At 37.6% G+C, this 25,271-nt stretch overlaps 1 protein-coding gene across 4 annotated transcripts in view; it reads left to right on the plus strand.

Moving 5' to 3' along the window:
- Window positions 1–23,790, plus strand: part of IKZF3 (IKAROS family zinc finger 3) — a 55,834-nt gene extending 32,044 nt beyond the window's left edge. For all 4 annotated transcript variants that reach the window (XM_044999382.1, XM_044999379.1, XM_044999378.1 and 1 more), the window contains 5 exons: window positions 628–888; window positions 1,605–1,772; window positions 4,292–4,408; window positions 12,963–13,079; window positions 19,380–23,790. In XM_044999382.1, the coding sequence (XP_044855317.1) occupies window positions 628–888; window positions 1,605–1,772; window positions 4,292–4,408; window positions 12,963–13,079; window positions 19,380–20,083 (1,367 nt within the window). In that variant the 3' untranslated portion in view covers window positions 20,084–23,790. The remainder of the gene's footprint in view (window positions 1–627; window positions 889–1,604; window positions 1,773–4,291; window positions 4,409–12,962; window positions 13,080–19,379) is intronic.
- Window positions 23,791–25,271: the final 1,481 nt, after the last annotated feature.

Genomic DNA, 25,271 nt, shown 5'->3' on the forward strand with positions numbered 1-25,271 from the left:
ATGGATGCTTCTAAAAGCTTTTGAGATCCTTGGATAAAAATTGCTATTTGAAGTGATAATTAGTGAAAATCCTGATGAGGATTGTTGAGAAGAATTAAATTAAAAGTGTCTCTCCTCACACTACAATATAGGAACAGCAGAATTGCATACTGGACCACACCTGTGGTCCATCTAGTCAAGTGGCAAGCACCAAATGCTTCAGAGGAAGGGGCAAGATTCCCCTGTATTCTTGGCCTCAGTGACGCCCTGAGGCAATAATTTCTATAGTCTAATTATGTATTATGTGAACAAATATTTTCTTTTATATACTGTACCATATATATAATGTAATAACAATTTGATATATAGTGTATCATGTATTTATATAGCTTAGAAGTAAAATATCCCCCAAAATAATTAATATATATAATTTTTGTAAAGGTTATTTCTTTAAGATTATCACTATAAATGCAAGATCCATGAGGACTGATGTCCTAACTGTATTTCATTATTTTTGTGGATTTATGTCAAACATGCAGAGTTATTTTAAAACATTTTATATTAAATTAGCTGATATGGATTTGTTTTAGAGAGACATTATAGCTTCTAACATAATTTTTCATTTTGTGCTTTATTGTTCACCTGCAGATGACTTGGTCAAAGTGAAGGGTGAATACAATGAAAGAGAAGAGAGTGCTTTGAATTCAGAGTCTATGGAAAATACAGAAGAATCTGAAATACCTTACAGCTATCCAAGAGAATATAATGAATATGAGAGCATTAAACTGGAGAGACATTCTGGTTCATATGACAACATCAGGCCAACTAGTGGAAAGATGAACTGCGATGTCTGTGGATTAGCCTGCATTAGTCTCAATGTCTTGATGGTTCATAAGCGTAGCCACACTGGTAAATATCCCTATATTATCCTTAAAAGAGCTACATTTTGATAGCATATGATTTGAGTGTGGTCTAGTGATTAAAAGGATAGCAGGAATCTGTTCCCTTCCTGAACCTGCAAATATGACCTTGGGCAAGTCACTTAATCTTTCTGTGCCTCTCTTTACCCATCTGCCTAATGAGTACAATAATATTTACATATTGCATCAGGGTTGAATGTTTGTAAAAGCATGTTTGTGAAGTGTTTTGAGAATTTTGGATGAAAGGCACTAGCACTTCGTCATGTAAATACTTCTTAGTCAAAAACCAGGAGTCAAGCTGTTTTGTTGGTTGCTGCATCTTGCTTGTATACCATGCTTCTCCTTATACCATACCTTAACATGAAGTCAACTATCATAATAGGTACAGACTGGGAAGAATTAAAAAGATTTTTTTTCCTGCAAATTCTCAACATATTAGAATCAACTTCCTCAAGAAAATTTATTTCCAGTCCACAGAAAAACTATACATTTGGAATATTTCTCATAAACTGACACATTGTGCCAAATTCTGCCCCCAGCTTCACAAGTAACTTCCACTGAGGTTAACAGGAGTGGTGTGTGTGTCCCAGGGTAGAATTTGATCCACTATCTCATTCTTTCCTCCTCCAACAAGGAAAGGGTGAGGGGCTGGAGGTGATATCCATATAAATATTTAATGTCCTTTTTTTTCAATGTCATTTTAAGGTGAACGGCCATTCCAGTGTAATCAGTGCGGAGCGTCCTTTACTCAGAAGGGTAACCTCCTCCGCCACGTTAAACTACATACAGGGGAAAAACCTTTTAAATGTCATCTTTGCAGCTATGCCTGCCAAAGGAGAGATGCACTAACAGGTCACTTAAGGACACATTCTGGTAAGTGACTACAGAGACACTTAGGTGTTGTAAATGTGTGTCACTAGGACATCGGTTGTGGAAAATAGAAAGGGTTGATCAATAAGGTTTAATCTGCCAATCTGATTCCGGAGACCTAACAATTTGCAATGACCTCTAGTTCTATATATGGTACATTCCACCTAGGGGCTCAGTTCTGCTCTTTGCTGCATGGATGTGCTAGTGAAGAAAAAGGTTGTAGGAAGCCTTTCTTTCAGGAGAGAGTACTGTGAGAGAGACCCAGTTACTCCACTTGTTTGCACTGCATAACATCTAGGTATGGCCTCTCCGTTAGGAGATGTGGCCATGCCATCAGACTCTCAGTTTTTATAGTTGCAGTAAACTATACTCCACTAGGGCTTTCTCTCATTCTTGTCTATTAGAGCTGTTCTATCCTGTATCATCAGAATGGCCCCAGGAGAATACCCAGGGCTGGTGTCACTCAACTACCAAATAATACTTGCCATTTTTAGTGCCTTTCATCTGAATATCTTAAAGAATTTAACAAATGTTATTTAATTTTTTCAACATCCCATTAACACATTATATCCATTTTACAGATTGGGAAATGGAGGCACAAAGCTGGGGGTGACTTGTCCCAACACTGCAAGTCACTCAGAAACCTAGGAATAGAACCCATATGTTCTAATTCCTAGTCCTGCTCTTTAGCAATCAGATCATACTGACTCCTTTTTATTTTTATATGTCCTTAATGTATTACATAGAGGTTTAGAAAAAAAGCATTTTGAATGACAGATACTATCTATGTACTACCGTATGCAGAAAAAAAAGTTTAACCTTACAAAGAATCAAAGTTAAAAATGAGATTCTTACATGAATAAACAAGGTTCTGATTTGACTTTGACCCAGATCAACAAAACTACATGTCCCTATCAAGACTCACATAAAAACATCATGCTTCAAACACATCTTAATCAAAAATGCAACAACCCTCTTTGGCACAGCTGCCAAACAATATGTGAACTAATAACCTTACAATCGGAAGCTGTTTGTGATTTAAAATTGTTCTGAGAAGCCTGTTAGTGACTAATTAAAAGATGTTAAAATCTTTAAATAAATAAACAAAGGCCCTAATTATACAGGGTTTTGGGGTTGTTGTGTTTTTTGTATTGGTATAGAGTGCAAATCCCCAATATATATGTGTTGTACTGATTCAAGAAGGGGTTTGCACCTGTGTGCCTTTGAACTTCTCTACACAGAGTGGCACTTGTTTAACTTAAGGGACGTTTTAGACTAATTAAATTAAAGCAGTGTAAAGGCTGTATGGATACTTTTATTTCAGTTTAAACCAGGTTTATTTCAGCTTATCTTAAATTGATTAGGAACATATTTAACCTACATTGAAATAAGCCACTCTGAAACTGAGATAAGAGCATCCATATAGGGCTTCCACTGGTTTTACTAACCCTGTTGAAGTAAATCAGTACAAGGTTAAGTAACAATGATTCAGGTCCCGTTTCAGACAAGTGTAGTGTCTCTATGTTAGGGGGTTATGCTAAGAGAAGCTAGTGCTTAAGAGTAGGGTACTAGGAATCAGAGCTCCTAGGTTTTGTTCCTGATTCTGCAAATGTGGAGGCTAACTTATGAAAGTCTGATTCTAAGAGCACTGCCTCATGTAATCTTAGGATGTGAAATGCATTAAGGATAACTGAACAGTTCTGACATGCTTAGGATGAACAAAGGGAGACTCTTTATTCTTCCAAGAGGGAGAAGATAACATCTGAATAGATCTTTTAAAAGCAACATGCTAATTAAATGATAATAATTTACATTAGTGGTGTTAGCATGGTATCAACAGATATGTATCTATTGCATATTTATTTTATATTCTACCAGGAAAAGTCTATCATTCAAAGTGCTGTATTCATTTTGTTAAAACTGTGTCTACTTAGAAAATCTCAGACATATTTTAGCAATTATTTATAACTTTACTAACATAAAATGACTATCCTAGGGTGAATTCATATTCCATACACCGCAAATTTGATTGATCTGCAGAGTTTGGATGAGAACATAATCTAGACCCTGACCTGTGAGCTGTCTGCAGGGTTCCAGTACTGCCTCTCTGCAGTCATGATATCAGAATTTGGGCTATATGAATCTGGAAATCCAGGTCCAGTAACCCCTTTCGTCTGCCCCTGTTGGTCCGTTTTCCAGCCTACTTGACACAGATTTCAGCTGCATGCAGTGCAGAAGCTCTCTGACAGATATTCCATCACTGTAGTAGGGCACTGCTAGACTTAAGTAATGGAGAGAGCTATGTATGGACCCTCCATACTGGGGTGAATTTCACCCTTAGTTAACCTTGATTGCATAGTAATAATAAATAATAATAATAATAGTTATCAATTACATAGGAATTTAAGGCATCCCCCAAGTGTTAAATTGAGAGTTATCAGTAATTATGTGCTCATATGCCAGAAAGGCAGTGTTTCATCAGTCTCATGTGGTTATTTTATCCTGCCATCTTTTCTTTCTAGTGGAGAAGCCCTACAAATGTGAGTTTTGTGGAAGGAGTTACAAGCAGAGAAGCTCATTAGAGGAGCATAAAGAGCGATGTCGTACTTACTTGCAGAGCACTGGCATGTGTGAGGCTGGTAAGTTTATCAGATTACACTGTCTTTGTATGTTACAGTGCCTTAAAAAGGGCATCTGGCAAACTGTTAATTTGCAGCCTGAAAACAGTTTTCGCTACAATCATTTGTAGTAACCTAAGGGACTGCAGATCTTATAAAAAGGTCTAGTTTAATGCACCCCTCAGGCAGTTAGTTAAAGAACGCTTTTATTTTAATTACTTTTTTATTTCACTGTTACTTTCAATAAAACATCCAGAATTCTTCATACACAGCATTTCTGTAGGTGACAAAAACATTAAATTAAATTAGTCCTACACTAGTACTATTATATGGTTTATTTCATTGAATGAGTTGCTGCTGGTATTTCATTACAGCAATTGTTTGCATGTGTTAGTCCATTCAGAACAATTTTCAGTAGATTAATATTTGCTGTTTGAGACCATCATAATCAGTTAGAATTTGTTAGTGTTTCAACTGCAAAAGTATAGGGCTAGGGGATGGAAATGGGGTGGGGATTCTGACACTCTTGATAGACCAGCCTCTAATGCAGAGGGAAGTTTAGATGGGAAATATTGAATAATAAACAAGGAGATAGAAATATGCATATTATGTGAACATAAAAAAATCCATGTTCCATTTGCTCACTTTCAGGGCATGCTGAAGGGGGCTCATATGTTATACTTGGCTTTTGAAGGGAAATGGGAAAATTGAGGTATAGGCAAAGGCAATGGGTATTAGTATTTGATTATGAGTTGCTACTTGGAGAAGAGGTCAACTGATTGAACTTAGTTTTGTAATTTTAAATAATTGACACAGCATTCAGAGCCAGAATAGAGGTTCTTTTTATTGTTCTAAATTGAAACAAAATAAAATAAAAATAACTTTCTTATGACAGTGTCTAAGTAGTTTAATAACTGAAAACAACCTTTTGTGAATTCAGGCAAACTAATTTTACATTCATGTAGTCTCTGTATTGGTCAGTGACTTAAATTCCTTTAGTTATTTTGAAGCAAAGTTTGTCACCTGTTTTAAAAGTTAATTTCCAATAATAGTTTGTAACTTCTATTTTCCTTTTCATTACTCCAATACTGGATTTCAGAAAATATTTCAGTGAAAAAGTAACAACAATAATACTCTCCCTTTCTATAGCTATTTTAATCAGAGAATTTCAAAACATAAATTAAGCCTCACAACATCCCTAAGAGGTAGGAAAATATAATTATCCTCATTTTAGACAGGCATAGAGAGATTGTGACTTGCTGAAAGTTTACAGACCTAGTCAGTAGCAGATATGAGTCTAAAACCTCAGCATTCTGGCTCCCATTCTCCTGCTGTTATAGGTAGGAACTTCCTGCCTTGAAAAGTGAATGTAAAGTATCAAGCCTCTCATTTTTGGTTCTGAATTTGAAATAAATGTTTCTTTTCAAACAAAGAGTTTAAGTGCACGTTTTCCTCTGATAAAATATGAAAATTTAAAAATGTAAAATAAGGATTAAAATACTTCTTTTATGTGAATAATAATAATAAATAATAAAGTTACGGAATTAACATGGACACTTCAAACATAAAATTCTTGTTGGGATATGGCTATCAAGAAAAAAATATTCAGCTATTTTAGACCCTATTTCTGCAAGCAGCACCACAAAGGTAAGCCCTTGCACCCATGGAGCCCCACTGATTTATTAGGACTCTGCAATGGGTGCAGGGATCCCTCCCCACCTTGCAGAGCTGCTTGCAGGTCTGGCCGTTAGTGTGAAGAGAAAAAAAATTCAGGAAATGATGATTTATCAAAGTTAATTAGTGCTTCATAGAGTGTTTTCCTTTTTGCACACAAAGAAATATGTTAAGTATCAGTAAAAGTAAATGGTTAACTGAGTGTGTCAGCAAGTTGTGATTTTCATGAGAAACTGTACATACCATAACTGCAGTTTTATCTTACAAGGTACACTCACATGGTGGCAATCACATTGAGATGCCCACCACAGGGAAATTGAGGCACAGAAACTTTATACCTACTGTAGATTTCTGCTTTATAGTCGTTCCCATCATTTGTAGTCACTTCAGAATGGCAACTTTTCACTTATCCATAATCTGTGAAGTATAGTGCTAAAGTAGTACAGTATGCCATAAATTGGTCATAGAGGAAATATAAATTTCCAGTACAGCATTATGTATCGGTATACTCAGCCTTTAAGGCCTCATACCTTAAAAAATAGTGGCATTGTAAGATTACGAAAAACAGGAACTCGAATCTTGCTGAGGCATTTCTATTCAATTCTCTGCTGTTAGGCACTGTATTAGATGGCATATTCTGCCCTCGTTCCACACGTGGAACGTGCATTGATCACAATGGCTGATATGCAAAAAGATTCACCTTACGTTTGTCAATATTTCAGAAGTTTCCACCTCAATGTGGCATTCCCCCCCCCACACTGGTTGAGACAGCAAGAGCAAAATCTTGAAATGTCATATCATTGCTTCTCTTACCCGTAACCCTGCTGCTGCTATTGTGGTATTATTTATTACAGTGGTATCCAGAAGGCCTAACTAATTTCATTATAATAGGTGCAAAAACCCATAGTAAAAGACAGGCTCTATCCAGAAGAGCTTTACACCCTAATTTAAGACAAGATGCAGTAGGGTGTGTAATAAATAAATGGAGGAAGTTGTGGTTGAAGGATGAGGGTAATAGTAATAGGAACATGTGATTATGTAGACCGGCCACGGGAACAATTATATGATTTCCATATGGTGCTTCAAGGAGACACATTGCAGTGTTGTGCTGACATTTTTAGACATTCAGGATAATATTAAAAAATACCTAAGAGACGTTGGGCTCCTAAATCTCACTTTCAAAATTGATTTTAGGTATTTAGGTGCCTTAGTCTCATCAAAAGGCAATGAGGTTTAGGTTCCTAAGTGCCTAAGTGTCTTTTGAAAATGGGCTTCAGGCTTCTACATCACTTCATCCCTTTTGAAAATGTTGTCCTTAGTCTCAGAACTGGATGAATATTGTGATTTGTACTTAAATGGATCCGATTTTTCTATTTACTCTCTTCTATGAAAACCAGAGCAGAGTAAGACCAAGACCTGTGTTCTCTGGAGTTAAAGCCAGAAATTCACTCTGGCTTGGAGAGGAACTAAATAGACTCCAGGAGCAGACAATATACTTCATAAAATTTTTCCTCAAGATAGATCCATGTTTTGATGACCAAGTCTATTCCCGCTGCTTTCAGTAGGATAAAATCTGCAGGCCGATCCCATTTTTTTCTCATCCTTCTCCAATAGTTGTATCTTGTTACTAACTTATAAATGCAAATATTAACCTTCTTTTATTAAAAAAAATAAACTAAAACCAAACATACAAACATATAATTTCCCTGAGGCACACAGGCTCTCTACAAAGCTTGGAGAATATTTATTCTTTTTAATGACTCCTGGACAAAGTCCATATATCTAAAGTTGAATTCCAAAAGTTAAAAGTAATATCTGTGGACCGGGAGTCCTGTAAGTGTCTTACCCTCTTAATGCCTCAGTTTATCTCTAAAATAGCTATAAGATTTACTGCCCTTATCTTGCCAGAAGATTGTGAGGCTTAATTATTGTTTGTATAGCTCTTTGAGATCACTGGGAAAAAAACACAACACAGTAGTAATAATAGTAGCAGAAGCAGCAGCAACAGCAGAATACACTGTGTATTATGGAAAACTAATGTATCCCTTAAAAGTTGAGTGTCAGACTCTTTAATAGAACTACAACTGAAACAAATAAACTGAAGAAAAAGGCAAATAAATAAAAAAACAGAACTCTAGTTAAACAGAATTTTCAGCAATCTCCAGTTCATCCATTCTTTTAAAATTTTAAATAATTTCCCATTGCATTTTAGTATTCTACTTGCTCAAAATGTGGCATTATAACAATATTGCTGAAAAAAAGATTTTATGTAACAGTATTGTTAGAACTTAGCTCCGTCCTTGATAACAATCTCTGATCACACCGTTTTCTTAGCACAATAACCCACCTCTATGTTCCACTCTCCATTATTTAGTGACCACACAGTAGATGTGACAGGAAGCAATGCCTCTAATTTGAGCTTCATTTAGCACTTCAGGGTTTGCTAACGATGCCCACATGCACTAAAAAGTATAGTCACAGTGTGTCAGAAACCACATTGTGGAAACAATTCATTACAGGCCAAATGATAAAATATCAATGTTCATGACTGGAAGGAAAGGACCAACTCCCTCTATTTCTACAGCATGGTAGTAGACAGTAAAGCTTACTAGAGACAGTGCTCTCTTAAGAAATTAGTATAATGAGTCTCTGCTCTCTTAAAAAATTAGTATAACGAGTCTAATGGTTATAGCAAAAGTGGTGGTCAGTAATGAAAAATAGCTCATGTATGTAATGCTTTTCATCCCAAAATGTTTTTTAAACATAGGACTAACACTGAAATGCGCGCACACTTACACCTGAAATGCGAACACTGATAGAGTGGACAACAGCATTTATAAGCACTACACAGATGTCTAAGACATTAAGTGAAGAATGCCATAACCAATTGCGACTTCAGGGAGAGTTCAGTTGAAAATGGTCAGGACACTAGAGCTAACACTGCCTACTCTTGGGTAGAAGGCCACGATCAGAAACTTGGCTTTACATTTCACCTGAAAGACAGCTCCTCAGTGTTTGTAACACCATGCTAGGGCATTGATTAGTAAAGGTTCAGAGGGAAAAATACCTAATGGATCTCCAACACTTCCTGCAGCACCCTTGGGAGTTTTTATGGTGCTGTCCCATCCAAAGATGAACCATGGCCAACATGATTTGATTTGAATGACATATCAAGATCACAGTCTAAAGTAGTATAACTTCATTAAGAGTCTAGGTTTTCGATCACGCTTTTTAGTTACTCTCTATGTAACCTTGGCCAAGTCATCTGTCATTTCCTTGTGCCTCTGTCAAGCCATCCAGAAATCAGTTTTCAGATGGTTGTTGATTTAAATCCAGATCCTTCTGAGCCATCCTAGGTCAATAAGTGACAAAACAACAAAAACAAAAAAAGATGCGTGATGTATTTAGATTATATTATTTACTACATGTTGAAATGACACAGTTTCTACTTGAAACATCAAGTGAATAAAGTACCAGAGTAGGAGTCAGGAGATGTGGGCACAGTCCTAAAGACTGGCTAAAAACTGACCAACTGCAATTGCAGTCACTTTAGAAGACACGTTGCATCTTTGAGCCTCAGTTTCTTCATCTATAAAATGAACATAAAGAGACTTACCTACCTTTGAGAAGTGTTTTGTGATCTTTGGATGAGGAAAAATGCTACATAACTGCTAAGTATTATTCTTTATTAATTAAATGGACAAGAATGAACAGGTAGATGGGATTACCTCAGGCCAGCCTTTAGACAGGGAGAACTGCATTGATAAGGTGTGGGACAACTGAGCCTATGCCTGTACGCCTCTGCTACAGAAACAAACATATTGTTTTTCTAGAACTACATTTTGAAGAGGTTGCAAATATATTTTGCAGCCCGTATTTTGGAGTTTCTTAAAAACAAAGGGCTACTAGCATGCAGAAGAAAAAATTAAAATCATGAGACACAACAGTGTAGAAAACTGACATTTGCAGATGACCCAGAACATACTATGTAGGTCAATATTTAGTGTCTCTTCAGCAATCTCTTCTCTGCACAGAATATTAGTGTCACCCAGCAGGAAGCTGCATGTCTACCATTTTAGACTGTAATGTAGTAAGGTTCCATCAGTGGTAAATAAATGGCATTGATAAAACCAATTTGACATCAAGATGCTAAGGATAACTCCCAATATAGGTCTTGGGCTGAGTAAAACATCTTGTAGTCACCGTTTCTTGCTTCTAGAGTTCTACCAATAGATATATAAGGTAGATCTGAGAACGTATATTAAAAAACAACACCACCAAAAACTGATGAGAGGATACTAGGAAAGACTTAGAGGCATAGGAGGAATAAAAGAAAATAGAAAAAGCAAACAAACCAAGATCTGCGAACAGGAAAGAAATAAACAAGTAAGCAGTACTGTTATCACATATTTATTGTGCCCTCTTTTGCGTTGATATTTTTCATTCCAGTGAAAAGCTTCTGGGTATAAAAAGTGACTACAGTTGAAAACATAATCCTTAACTTGTTTTTGTTCAGGAGAGATGTGGGTTGCTGAGTTTCTTTTCATTATTAATAGCAAACTGCCTTGTACAGTGATCCTGTCAAAATCAAAAGCTTCCTGGGTTTAGGATGATTCAGAACTTGGCTAGGAGACCTCCAAAGATAACCCAGGGTGCCATACAGAGTGGTGCTGGGGATTTAGTAGCGGGTGCTCTTCCCCTGAAATAGTATCAAACCAAATGCCCCAGCATGATGCTAAGGCGTATGGTGTTGCTGAATGTGACAGCTTTTGGATGAGATGTAAGCTGACTTTAAAGATCGCATTGCACTATTTGCAAGAGTTAACCCAAAGATCCTGGCCAAAATTCAACTTGGGTAATTAAATTTTGCCTACTTAACTTTCTCTTGCAGTTTCAACTGATTCTGGTATTCTTCTTCACTTCCTCACTTCAACTGCTATGTTGTGTTTGTATACTCTTTCACCCCAGAGGCAGCTGCATTTTAGCAGTTGATAAAGTGATCTCTGTTTATAGTATATATATGTTTCTTAAGTTTGTTTAGCAGGTTGTGATCCTTTGGATTAAAAAGAATCACAATATAAAGGCAAGGTATTATTATCTTTAAAACACTGTGAATGTGTTCACGTGTGGGCCTGATTTATCATGTAAATCAATGGAGGTACACTTGCATAAAACCAGAGTAACACAATGGAGATACAGACCCTGTTATTCCATCTATTCTGAGTCATATATATAGCTAGATTTCATGGCAGGAGCAGTTTGATACTTAACACTTGTGAAGCACTTTACATATTCAAAATGCTGTATAAACATTGACAAAATAAATAATCATGGCTGAGGTTTGATTGAAATACATCCAATATCAATAACAGTAACAGTAAACATGTAAGGTTTAACTTATTTTTAAATGTCAGAAAAATACTGCACAATAGCTTAAAGGAAGATGATATTGCACTTTTGTTTTCACAGCCATATTTTACGTTATTTCTACTGCTGTATTTTTAGCAAACAGATTAATTTAGGTCTAATACTTTATAAACTGCACTTAATTGGTCTGCAGCATCAAAATGTTTATATAGCCTCCATTTATGATAAGACTTCTCTCCTGTCTAGGCAAGGCGACAAATCTTATGGTATCCATGTGAAATATTATAACATTTAAATTGTCCATTTACAGTGAGGTCAGCCCACAGCCCAACCTGCTGTGTGACCTTGGGCAAGTTACTTCCCTTCCAGCCTTTGTCCATTTAGATTGTAAGCTCTTTGGGGCGCGTCTGTCTCTAATATGTTTGTTTAGTTTCTACCCCGGTGTGGCCCTAATCTTGGGTAGTGCCTCTTAGTGGTGCTCTAATACATATCACTAAAGATATTACCTGTCCCTGAGGAGAAAACAAGAATCTGGGGGCTAGAGCAGTTAAAATCAGAACGCGACTGGCAATACTGGGTTGAGGTGACAAACAGGTAGTCATGGCTGGTCCAGTTCATAAGTCTGGAGAAATGTGAAAAGGTTGAGAGCATCCACAGTGTGTGAATGTGTGACAGTAGGCGCTGGTTAGTCTTAGTCTGGAAAATGGTAAATTGCTTAAAATGGCCAAGAGCCACAGCACTAGATGAACAGACACACACACACCGAGTATTCCTAAATTTCAGAAATTCTAGGCAGTTTAAATAGTTTTAAATAGATCTGAATAGCTAATGATAAAACTGCAGGTGATGCATAGATGGAGGGTGCACAGTGAATTTCAGTTGTAACAAACAGAAAAAATGTAAGACTAGATAACAGACTTTTTCTAGAATCTGGAAAAAAATTGGGAATGGGAGACAGTATTGTAAGGCTATTTTAAAAAATGTAAAATTTATAGGAAGTTTTTATGTTTAGTTTGTTGCTAGCTTACTAATGACCCCAGTTTCTGAGCAGTATTATTAAAATACTTGCACTCTTTTGATAATAGAACATAGGGACTGTATCTTTTTTTAAGCTGTCTTGAAGAATTTTGTTGGTCTGCAGCTGTCACATAGCGTTACTCAGAATCAAAAGGAAAGCCGAGCAGGGCTTATATCTCCATCTGTATTTTGTAACCAACCACGTCCAGCCTGTTTATTTTACACTTCCTCTTGCTAATGAAGATATTGGTTTTGTATGGGTTATGCTCTCCTGCACGAGCTTAAGACTGCAAGATTTGTGTGCGTTTCTGTGCTTGGTTCCACTGACCGCAACTGGTGCCCAAGACGCAAGGAACAAGAACAACAGAAAAACAACAAAACAAGTTTACATCAGATCTCCAGACTGTTTCCTTCCAGTTACTGTGGCAAACTCCGGAGACTAAACCATTCATCTCTTCCTTTTTTTTTTTTTTTTTTTTAACCTACGTGTGTTTTCTTTTCACATTTTCCAAACTAGCAAGCGTGGAGGCAAGGCACATCAAAGCAGAGATGGGGACTGAAAGAGCACTTGTGCTGGACAGGTTAGCGAGCAACGTGGCAAAACGAAAAAGTTCAATGCCTCAGAAATTTATTGGTAAGAATACATTTTTTTTCACATGCAGCAGTTAACTGTGTGAGGGCTGGTAACCAACAGGTACAATAGCAGTACTTGTTATGAAGGGCCTTTCTAATACATCATGTATTTAAATAAGGTAACTTCTGCTTTCCTGCTGTGCTTCTACTTACTGATTACAGGTATTTGATAAACAAGAGAAATTGTTCAATTAGATAAATGACAAATAGATCTGAATTCATACTGTATTTTGTGTACCAGTTTGTGTTAGTGTTTGCATGGTTATTAAATATACATTTTACGGGGGGTGGGAGGTTGGAGGGGGATTGGAGCTGTATGTGTGTGAGAAAACCTTTCTACCAGGGTTTTACTGGGGAAGAATCAGAGGGCTTGATCCTGTTAGGGGCGAGTACCTCATTGTAGTCAATGGAAGTCGAAAGTCCTCAGTACCTCCTTGCAGGAGGCACTGCAGAATAGAGCCCAAAGACAGAAAATTACTGAATTTTTGAAAGTCATTTTTAAAAATTTGAATCTGAATTATAGGGTCAACCCCTTTCTTGTTCTGGTTAAAAAATATGGCCACAATACATTTCCACAGAATTTACTTTGGGTTTAATTTTATAAAATCAATGTTTGACAAATTGGAAATCTTAAATAGCAAGGCCTCACATAATTTGTTTTCTTTAATGAATGTTTATAAAATTGCTTTCATTTCATTTCAGTTTTACTGAATCTTGAGCTTTCAAAATGAGATTACAAACAAATTATCACAGAAAAATATTTGACTCTAGTTTATACCACTGGTGTACTAAAATAGCCCAGATGTTTTCTGCAGAAATCAAAATAAGTTTAAAACACATTTTTTTTGCCAAGTAGCCTGCTGAAATGGGTATACAGTACTAGTAATAATACTTATCTCATATGTAGCTAGATTTGTTTCAAGTTTAAATAAAAAACTATATACTGTGGTATTTTAATTAAAATAGCTAACCAATCAAAGGTATAATTTTTAAATAATCCTGTATATCTGAGTTTGATGGCAGGTCCTGTTTCTCAGCAGTGCTTATCTCTGTCTGTTGGTCATAGTTATTTATTTTGCACTATATGAAGTTATGTTTGAGCTCAGGAGTTTAATTAGCCTGCAGTTATGAAACATTGCTACTAATACTGTCTTAATCATACATTTTCCAGAGGGATATATGTGGTACAGGATGCTTAATTTTCTTAATATACATTTTCTGTTGCAAATACTGGCCTCTGTGGTAATTTACATTCACACTCTCAGAAAAGAAAGAAAGAAAGAGGAGAAATCATCTGCCAGAACTTGAACAATCCATTTTCATACAGTCTGATCTGCACCCTGCATAGAGGGGTACTAAGGATGTTTCTTGAAATTCTGGGCCCAAATTTTCAAATCTGGGTACCAAAGGGTAGGCTCCTAAGTAAAAATTTAGACATCTAATAAAAGTGACCTGATTTTCAAAGGTGCTGAGCACCTATAGCACCTATTGGTTTCAGTGGAAACTCGTGAACTTTCATCATCCCAGAAAAACAAGCCACTTTTACATAGGCACCTAAATATGAATTTAGGACCCTAACTTTAGGTCCCCAGGTTTGAAAATATTGGTCTTGGGGATTAGGCCTTGCAGGCCATACTGTGATTCCTAAAATGCTTCTCAAGTTCTTTAGCTCTTCTTTTTGGTATTGAGAGCAGCCTCAGATTTTTGTCATCATAATTCATGGCGGGGGGGGGAGGGGGGTGATTTTACAAGGTGCTAAACACTCTTGCCCAGTGCAACAAATAACTTAATCCTTGATTCAGTAAATCACTTGAGCATGTGTTGAACTTTTCATTAGAATTTAAGCACATGGTTAAAGTTAAGCATGAGATGAACTGCTTTGCTCAGCACCTTGCACGATGGAGCCCTTTTTATTCTATTGTAATGTTTCATTGATACAGTTTATTAGCAGTGAAAGCTGACACGGTGGTATAAAGAAGTGGTTTTGGGGATAAGTTGGGGGCACTGAGGACATTCTTTTAGTGATATAGAGTAATTGAGTTCTGAAACATGCTGTTTCTCTAGAACCTCTGCTACAGGCATGATGTTGTTGGGTAATATGTGAAAAAAGCATGAGTCACTCACTCCCTTTTATTCTTGAGTGGCATGTTTGCAGCAGCAGTCTGTCCGACCTTGACTTGACTTTTGTGACTTCTTGAACTATATGTGCAGGAGGAAAAATCTGCCAGGACAGTTTTGTGATTTCTTGGGAAACAGAGTTCTCAGAAGGGTGCTGATTTTTCATTTCCTCAGGAAGGAGGGATAAGGAGATGTAAACCAACAGGCCAGCCTAGGCTCGTTTCTATGAAAGAAGTCTACTAACAAGAAAAACTATTAAATTGTCTGTTGACTCCTCTTAAACATGGTGACACTGCAGACTCTCACCCTTTCTGTAGGCCAAACTCTGGCCCATCATGTAAATGGCTCTAAAAGATTATGTATCACATTCTGACCGGCAGTGGCCCCTTTGTGTAAATCAGTGGTTCTCAACCTATTTATCATTGTGGGCCACATATTGTTATCTGGGCTGCAGGTTGAAAACCACAGTGTCCCCCAATTAAACCCTCACATAAACCCCTATGCTCCACGCCCTCTGCCCAGAGACACCTCCACAGACTGGGGCCAGGAGCGGACAGCTGGGCAGGGGACCCCAATGCCCACCATGCGGGGCCCCAAGAGCCAGACCTGCTGTGCAGGGCCAGGCAGCAGCTGGCTGCCTGGACACCGAGCCTCACCATGTGGGGCTATGTGGCAGTTAGCTGCCTGGAGCTCACTGCGCAGCAGGGCAGCTGGGAGCCTGGAACCCATGGCCTTTAGCACACAGCTAAGATAGGCTGCAGCTGTGTGCTAATTGGCCTGCAGGTTGAGAACCACTGGTGTAAATAATTTGTGTGGGTATGTGCAGTTGCAATTGCCAGGACATATATGAATATACATGAACAAACCATACCCCAGACTCCTAAAAGTTACCTGAGACCTTCCCTTCATGGCTCCTGTTGCAGAGGCTCTGCCTTTGGCCTTTCCATCGGTTTTGGGAGAACAGCTGTTGCACTCCCCGTCTTTCTGACAGATTTCTAATGTGTACTTCTGTGCACCAAATTTGTAGTATTTAGCACCTTGTAATTACTATTTCAGTTAGCCATTTTTTCTAGTTGTATGTTAAGTGGAACTGATACCCAGTAATAGGAATATGGCTTGGTAGGCAAACCTTTCAATTAAACTTGCTCCTCTCTTGAATAGAATATACATTGGGGTAGATCCTCAGCTGGTGTAAATCAGAGTAGCTCTATTGAAATCAATTAAGCTGTGCCAGTTTACACAACTGCCCATATGGCTCATTTTGTGCTGCTTCTTTTTGAGAGCAGTATTAAAAATATCTTTCTCCCCAGTGGTAAATGTGCTAGTACTGTTTTGAAACTTCAGCAAATACAGCCAGCTCTCTGTGTGAAGTAACTAATGAAAAATGGCCTGCCTTGGTTAGCAGAGCAACAGGAAGCAGGTTCACTCCCTTTTTCCAGTGTCCACACCTCATCATGTCACAAAAATCTGCATACTGCTGTAGAGTAAGCATCACTGAGCAGCAACTGGCTATGTGTTTGCATTATATGATCGTGTGAATTCTGAAGGGGAAAGTTTTGCATTGCACTGAGGTGAAAAAGATTAACTGGGGAAAGATGTTTCCTAAAATGTGTAGTAGCTAGCTTTGTAAATCAATAGTAGAAGAGAATGTAGGCTTGGTTCTTAATTTGGTGTTTCACAGTAACTTTGTGGTACTTCCTTTGGGAGCAATAGCAATTTAACTCACAGTAATCTCATGCATTGTCCCACAATGCTGCAATAAATAAAATTGTATCACTACTTTATGCCCTAATTAATCTTCTTCACTTTATTCCATTGCTCTCGTGCACTCTTACCTTTTCCTAATCTACTCTTCTTTTCTTTCACCCCATGTCTTGTTGCTGTCTTAATGGGGCAAAGTTTGAGCTGCCTTTTGTCTCCTTTTAAGCAAAGGGTTGTTGACTTAGAACACAACAAAATCGGTGGAACTCCATCCGTTTGCCTATAATGTTTTGTTATCATTTGGTATGATGTAAATGCAGTGAAAAATATACACTTACTAATTTTTCTGACATTTAGTGCCTTCAGTAATGAGATCTAATAATAATTCCACTTACTATATTATTGAATATGTAGCACCTTTCATCCCAAAGTGCTTAACAAACTTAATAACCTGATAAATACATGTAGGAATCATTCACCCACCACTGTTTATGGTGTGGAATATGAAAGCTTTTTAAAGGTGCACAGCACATGACACCCCTATTTATGTCAGGGGAGTGAATTAGGGTATTCTATCTAATTGAACTATCATATGGAATTTTAGGGAAGCAGAATGGAATTAACTAAGTGGGAATTTGAACAGGACCTGAGGGCTCTCACATCTATTAAGAAAAGTAGTGCCAGATCGTTAATGACCACAAGAGGGCAGGACATTTGTTTCAAGTCTTATTTCAATGACTGCTGAGCTTTTTAACAGGAGTTTCATAGTAAGATTCTGTATATTTTTGCTCTTGTTATTTTTTTATTTCTGTTTTGATTAAACCTTTCATTTGTCTAGAAGTGGTATTATGAGTCATTCAAATGTGTTATACCATTTTTGTTCCCTCTGAATAGAAGTTGGATCACAAGTTTTGCTGAGGGTTGGAACCAGTTACATTCTTGTGGTTCACTAACCTTTTTTATAAAAGTGTTTTATAAAAGAAACGTGAGCTGCTGGTTTTGCTGTCTTTGCAGTGAAACCTGGTGAGTTTCATATACATTGAGTCATAGTGTCTACAGGTGACTGATAAACATCTGTACTATTTGAGTTACCGTAACTCAGAGATTAGTGGATCTGATGTTTGCAAGTCACTTGCATGTGAACATTCAGGCTTGTCCATTTTCTTAACTATGAAAGATTGTAAGTTTCATTTAACCACAGAATTCAGTTACTTATTTCTAGACATCCACAAAAGAGTTACTTCAGTCTTTTTTGGAGTGCAGCTTTCTTCCTTCCTTGCACCTGGCACACAAAGGGTCAGGGCCATGGCTCCACCCACACTAACCTTCCTTGTCCCATACTTTGCTAGCAGGGCTATCAGGAGAATTTCAGTTGTGTAGACCCTCTGCTCTCTCCCCATTCCCTTGATGCTTGGCTGAGTACAATATGTGCAGCATTAACATGGTCAGGGCAGAGGTGGGCTTTGCTCCCCTGTGCGACTGCATTAGAAATAGTCATAATCTAGCCCGATGTAATGTAGTGTTCCAAAAGAATACATTATCTCTACTTGTATGGCTGCCAATACTGTATTATCTGAGAACCTTCACAGAGTTAAAAGGAAACAATTCCAGTCCAAGGGGAGCTATATTAGGCCACAGTCTAGGTTGGGAATATACATAAATTCTTGTTAATTTTAATGTATTAAAATACAGTAGGCATAATTCTCCAGTGTAATTCTACAGTTTTGCACCCAGGTAACATCATGGAGAATCAGTCTCAATAAGAACAAATGAGCTGCAAAAAGAGAGCTTAAGTGAGGGCTCCCATGCAAAGAAATGTAAAACGACTAAGTGCAATAATCCCAGAATTATGCCTATGTAATCTTATTGAAGAGGCCTTCCAACTACTTAATTTAGAAAGAGATAAGTAAAAGGAGAATACATTATATATATATATAAAGCAATGAATGGTATAAGAACAGCCATACTGGGTCAGACCGAAGATCCATCTAGCCCAGTATTCTGTCTTCTGACAGTGGCCAGTTTACGCTCCCTGTCACAGAAGAGTACAATTTCTCAGGAGATGATCAAAGAGCTAGAGGGAATGTTCTAAGGACCGGCTGCGGATTTTGTTTATTGACTAATTGACTTTTTTGCCTGTTTTGTTTTTCATAAATCAGTTTTCATGATTTTATGTAAAGATGAAGGAAATAAATCCTTGACGATCTTTCCTCATATCTTTTCCTTAAATCCCAGAACTATCAAGCTCAGTGATGGATTGGCCAGCAATTTGCTTAACTAACTTCTCTATTGCTCCATTTCCTATGGGCTTGTGCTTCAAAAAGTCAATTTACTTACATAAACAGCATGCCTACCCCAGAGATCATACAGCTAAATTCAAATCTGTTTCCTTTTCATGGCCTACTGCTATTTAGAAAAGGATCCTAGAGTTTCAATACTTTTACAATCCACTCAGTAATTCAGTGTCTTTCCTCTCTTGTAGGTGAGAAGCGACATAGCTTTGACATTAATTACAATTCCAGTTTCTTGTATGAAAAGGAAAGCGAAATGATGCAAGGACGTATGATGGACCAGGCCATAAATAATGCGATCAGCTATCTTGGAGCAGAAGCACTGCGTCCCCTTGTACAAACCCCACCAGCTCCCACTTCTGAGATGGTCCCTGTCATCAGCAGCTTGTATCCCATACCACTGACCCGCTCTGAAATGTCAAATGGCAATCCACAAGACACAGAGAAGAGCCATGCCCACCTTAGAGACAAAAGTTTGTCTTCTGACAGAGGCCTTTCCCCAAACAACAGCGGCCAAGACTCCACAGATACTGATAGCAACCATGAGGAGCGCCAGAGTCACACCTACCATCAAAACCAAATGATCCCCTCCCAGGTCCGCAATGGCCTCCAATCCTTGAAGGAGCTCCCAAGGCCATATGACATAATCAAGCCACCAACCATATGCCCACGTGATGCCTTTAAGGTTATCAATAAGGAAGGTGACGTCATCGGGGTCTACAGATGTGACCATTGTCGTGTCTTGTTTTTGGATTATGTGATGTTCACCATTCATATGGGATGCCACGGATTCCGTGATCCTTTCGAATGCAACATGTGTGGGTACAGAAGCCAAGACAGATATGAGTTCTCCTCACATATAGCACGAGGAGAACACAGAGTGGTCCTGAAGTAAAAGGATTGATTTTCCAAGAGACCAAAGGATCTGTTTTAGATTTGTTTGTTTTTTAAATTTGACTAAAAAAATTGCTTAAATATTTTTTGTGCCAATTCTAAAAATGTTAGTGTCCCTTGTAGTAGCAAAGTACTGATGGGGCTTTTTATTTGTTACTCGAAATGCAGTATTCTGTAGCATCTGTGCCTAGATACTGCGGTGACTGGCACTATATATAAATACCAAAGACAGGCAGATACAGATTTTGTATTAACTTTATTTTTGTGAAAATTAATAACAACTTAAGATATGTTTTCAAATATTTTAACATGTATTTTTGTTAGAACATTTGCTTCCGGTAATAGCAAAACGGCAATCTAGCTGTATTCTGAGTGAAATAGAAAGTCAAATATTGATGTAATAATTCTCATAAAAAAGTTGAAATTCAGCACAAAAGATTGTCTATCCTTACTGCCCTTTCAGAACCACTGTATTCCAGCCAGTAACACACAAGAGACACTTTCTGTTAGTGTTTCAATTCCTGAGGTATTCCTAAAATGGCCAAATTATTGAAACAGGGAAAACACATATCTGGGGAGATCGTATCAAATAACTTTTAAATATTTCCCCCAAAGTCTTAAAGAGTGTGTTGTCTCACCACACTTTGCTTTTGCTTACCCCACTCTGTTCACTTTCTTTAAAGTCTCTCCCCACTCACCTCTTACTCAGTAATACCAAAATAAGCCATCTGAGCTATTTGAGGTTTTAGTTTTTTTAACTGGGTATACCCATTGAGTTTTTTTAACTGGGTATACCCTTTTGGGATACCCATTGAGATCCTTTGTTGGCTTGCCCCTAAATTCTGGAGGAAATCCTGCTTTTCATTGATGGATCAAGTATGTGTCTTTCTAACAGAACAAAATTGCAATGAGACTTAGACCCAATTCTGCTCCCATTGACATCAATATCAAAACTCACACTGACTTCACCTGGTGTAGGAGCAGTCTCTAAAATAGCAATGGGCAGCCAAAATGCTCATTAAGGCAAATGGGATTTTTGCTTATCTAAGGGCTGCAGGATTGGGCAGTATGAGGTTACTGTAACTCAGGGAGAGAACAGAGAAGATAACATCTAGAACAAATATCATGAAAACTTTTTGATTTAGAAAGCAATTTTTGATGAAAGTGTACTGGATGTGAAAATAAAGGTCCCAAGTCTCCTCTCACTTGTGTTACACCCGTGTGAGAGGAAAGCTAGGCTCAAAATGTATTGGATCAGATGCTACCCTCATTTACACCCATGTAACCTCACTGATGGCCATGCGGTTGCATAGATGAGCATAGAATTTGACTCAATATATTTCGGATTTAGCGTTGCCAAGTAGAATCATAGTGTCCTGGTAGATAATAGCAGTAGCTACCGTGAGAATCTTCATGTAAGAATGTGTGGGAGCGGACAATTCAATCACACTTTCTGGTTTTACATGGGGATATCCCTTGGAGTGAAATGTGCTGTTTTGCAAAATGAGTATTTACGATTACTTTGAAGACAGTTTTTAAAATAGTTCTTTTAATCTAATCATTGTTCTGCAGCTGTATTATTAGTCACTGTACTGAAGATGTGAATATGATAATAATTTTGCTGAGTGTATGTTTATTTTTTTAAAATCTTTTATATAATGTAGAGTTAGATGTGTTTTGCTGGATTTTTTCATCCAGTGAGTATTTGGTCTGAGCACTTATTTTGTACTTTTTCAGTGTTGTGTCAACTGCTGTGTAATGTGTTTCACTTTTTTCCATGAAGCAAAAGTGGGAGCTAGTGTTCTGAATAGAAGACTGAGTGTCAAGAAATAGGGAATTCTAATTCTGCCGCTGACACTGGCTCCTTCTGTGATCTTGGACAAATCACTTCACCTCTCCCTGACTTATTTCCCTCGTGTAAAAAGCGGATGATAATATTTTCTCTGCCTGATAGGGGTATGTGTGAAGATTAATAAAATTAATGTTTGTAAAATGCTATGAAGTTGAAAAGTACTATATAAGTGCTATATTTTTTGTGCAGAGTGGGGAAGATATTTTTGTCCATTTGTGTTCAATTTGTAGATACATAGTTGTAAAATACTTCTATGAATACCTTTGTGGTAGAAAACTTCTTACTGCCAGGGACATTTTTAGTGAGCTGGGTGGATGCCCCTCCTACCCCCAAAAAACACCCGTGCCACAGCACTACTACAAAACCCTTCAGTTGAGTTACTCCTGACTTACAAGAAGATCTGTAAAATGAGATAGAGGATGTTAGGTTCATGCTCAGTATATTTGGAAATACTTTGGAGTGGGTCTCTTACAACAGGAGATTGCCTAAAAAGGGTGGGGCAGAAACATACTGTATTCTTCTTTATTTCCTGTCCCAAATTACTGTGAGCTGATAAATGGTTTCTACATTTCTTTCCAAAGATGGCTATATTTTCATGGTGAAAATGATCAATATATATGTACACCGTAGAAAAAATGTTTCTCATTAGGGTTAAACAAAATAATTTAGAAAGATGAATAAGAAAAAGTACAAATAAGTGAAGTGTTACCTAGTCATTAGCACAGGAAACACCTTGAATTACTGCATGTATATTACATCAAATACCACTAGCTTCTTTCTCACGCCACCATAGAATCCTTGAAGATTACTTTGCCCAGAATTTACTCTCCCACTCTTCACTTATTGTTCAGATAGGCAGGGCTTCAGCCACCTACCCACCCATTATTTCCCAGATAAAGTGAGCAATCAACCACTGAGCCTGTGAAAAGTTCAGTTTGAGCTACATTGACAGTTTTTTGAAAGAGAAGTTTCACAGAGTCTGCCCCTAGTAGGCAGACTTTTCCCACCACTACTCAGGCAAAGAAGTGTTGTTAAGATATACTGCACCAAAAGAAATTGTTCATAGCCATTTTTTGGGCCCAATGAGCAGTGTATTTTAATGAGTACCTTTTATCTGACGTAAATCCTCATTAACTTCATGAGTGTGTGTTTGGGACTACTCCCACTTGGGCTCAGGACTGCGTTAATCACATATTGGCACTGAAGCTGGAGAAGTACATAAGGCCTACTCCTGCAAGGTGCTGAGCACCGCTGCTTTCCATTTAAATCAGGATTTGCCCCCTAATTGGCATAAAATTGAGCAGATTGAAGCTTACCTCATCTTTAATATGGAGGGGTAGCTCACAGATACTAAAGATCCCATCTTGCAATGCTCCATCTTGATCTCAGCAACCTTCCACTAGATCAAAAGGAAAGATTGCATGGTGAAGCGAGTAGTCTGTTTTGGCCATGTCTGTTTATCAGAAAGAAGGTGGATCACATCGCTGGATACTGAGAGTCACATTTAGCTTGCAAGATATATTTTGCCAACCCCTGCTGCAAAGAGTTCAAACGCCAGGGTTGAAAAACCTATTGATGACTTTGCAAAATTACCTGAACTGCAAAATGAAAAACCTTTGCAAACTGTTGCTAGACTAATTTGTTCTACTGGCCTATTTTAACACTGCTGGTTCAGTTGATTTCAGTATGAAAACACATTTTGCATAGACATTTTTCTGAAATGCAGTCTGATCAACAGTTTTCTTTCTCGGTCAATTCTTTGTTGTACTAACTGATAAATTGCACACATACAAAACATTGATATGGTTTTTGAAATTGTATTGTCATTAAGGAATAAATGTTATTTTTTTGTTTAACATTTTACTGATTTTTTGAAGGACAGGCCTACAAAAAGAATATCTAATATTTATAATTGCTAAAGAAGTCTCAGCAGATATAACAAATAGATGTACTGCAATTGTGTGTTTGTAAAAGGCCTAGAATAATAGGGGCTTGATCCCTGATTGGTGCTTTTAGATGCTACAAAACACAATAATAATGCTCTATATGTTGAATATTTTTTTTATTTAATTAAGACAAATTAAGTCAGATAGGCAGCCCCTAGATTCCAAATGTTGAGAATTTGTCTTATTAAGCTTTAATCTATCACAGGGGTCAGCAACCTTTCAGAAGTGCTGTGCCGAGTCTTCATTTATTCACTCTAATTTAAGGTTTCATGTGCCAGTCATACATTTTAATGTGTTTAGAAGGTCTCTTTCTATAAGTCTATAATATAGAACTAAACTATTGTTGTATGTAAAGTAAATAAGGTTTTAAAAATGTTTAAGCAGCTTCATTTAAAGTTTAATTAAAATGCAGAGCCCCCCCCGGACGTGGCCGGGACCCAGGCAGTGTGAGTGCCACTGAAAATCAGCTCACATGCCGCCTTCGGCACACGTGCCATAGGTTGCCTACTCCTGATCTATCATATTAATAAATCAAGAAATTGTGATGAAACCTATGGTCAATATGCAGGTTATGTGTTATACCCTTATGAATGAGCTTAACGGCTGTGGTTAACAGAATGTTAAATAGTTTCTTAATATAACTCTGTTAAATGTAGAGATTTATCTATAATATAGGCTACTCTTCTAACTGTGGAAAAACGATACCAGTATTCAACTCTAGTTAATGTATATATTATATATATACAAAAAAAAGGAGCCCTTGTTTGACCTTTTGGATTTATGTTGCTCATTCCCTGTGTTCCAAGCAAATCAAGGATAGGCACATAAAGATGGATAACAGGCCAAATTCTGCCCTGGGATACAGACAAGTAATTCCCACCAAATTCTCTGGGACTTTTGTGTGCATATTTCTGAAGCAAGAGTTTGGCCCTTAGTTTGTCACCCAGCATATTAAGAATCTCCATTCCCTTTTGGCTCTATATTACTGAAGCCAGGTTGGCCTTGGAGATAGTTCACAGGGAGCAAGAACCCCACTAGTTGATTTGTCAGTGGAAAATAAAGTACGCTGTAAATGTTAGCAGAGGATTTGAAGAATAGAAATTCCATTTATCTACATATACTGCCTGGTGAACTTAAGTGACTTTACATTGTTATAGGGTCAAAGGCTTTTCACCTTCACACTCTTCATATAAAGCCTAAATAAACAGGCGTTGCACAGGCCTTTAAAAGCACTTGGCTACCAGAGTGAAGGGCAGTATAGAAATACCTAAAATGGAAAGGACTACTCTCCCCCTCGATCCAGTAGCGTGGAGTGGTTGGATGGCTAATCTGTTGCCACTCTTACAGGTAAGGGCTGTAGTAACAGCTGGTGCCCCTGTGTGTGATGTTTA

The sequence above is a fragment of the Mauremys mutica genome, chromosome 25, assembly GCF_020497125.1.
Source record: "Mauremys mutica isolate MM-2020 ecotype Southern chromosome 25, ASM2049712v1, whole genome shotgun sequence".
NCBI lineage: Eukaryota > Metazoa > Chordata > Testudines > Geoemydidae > Mauremys > Mauremys mutica.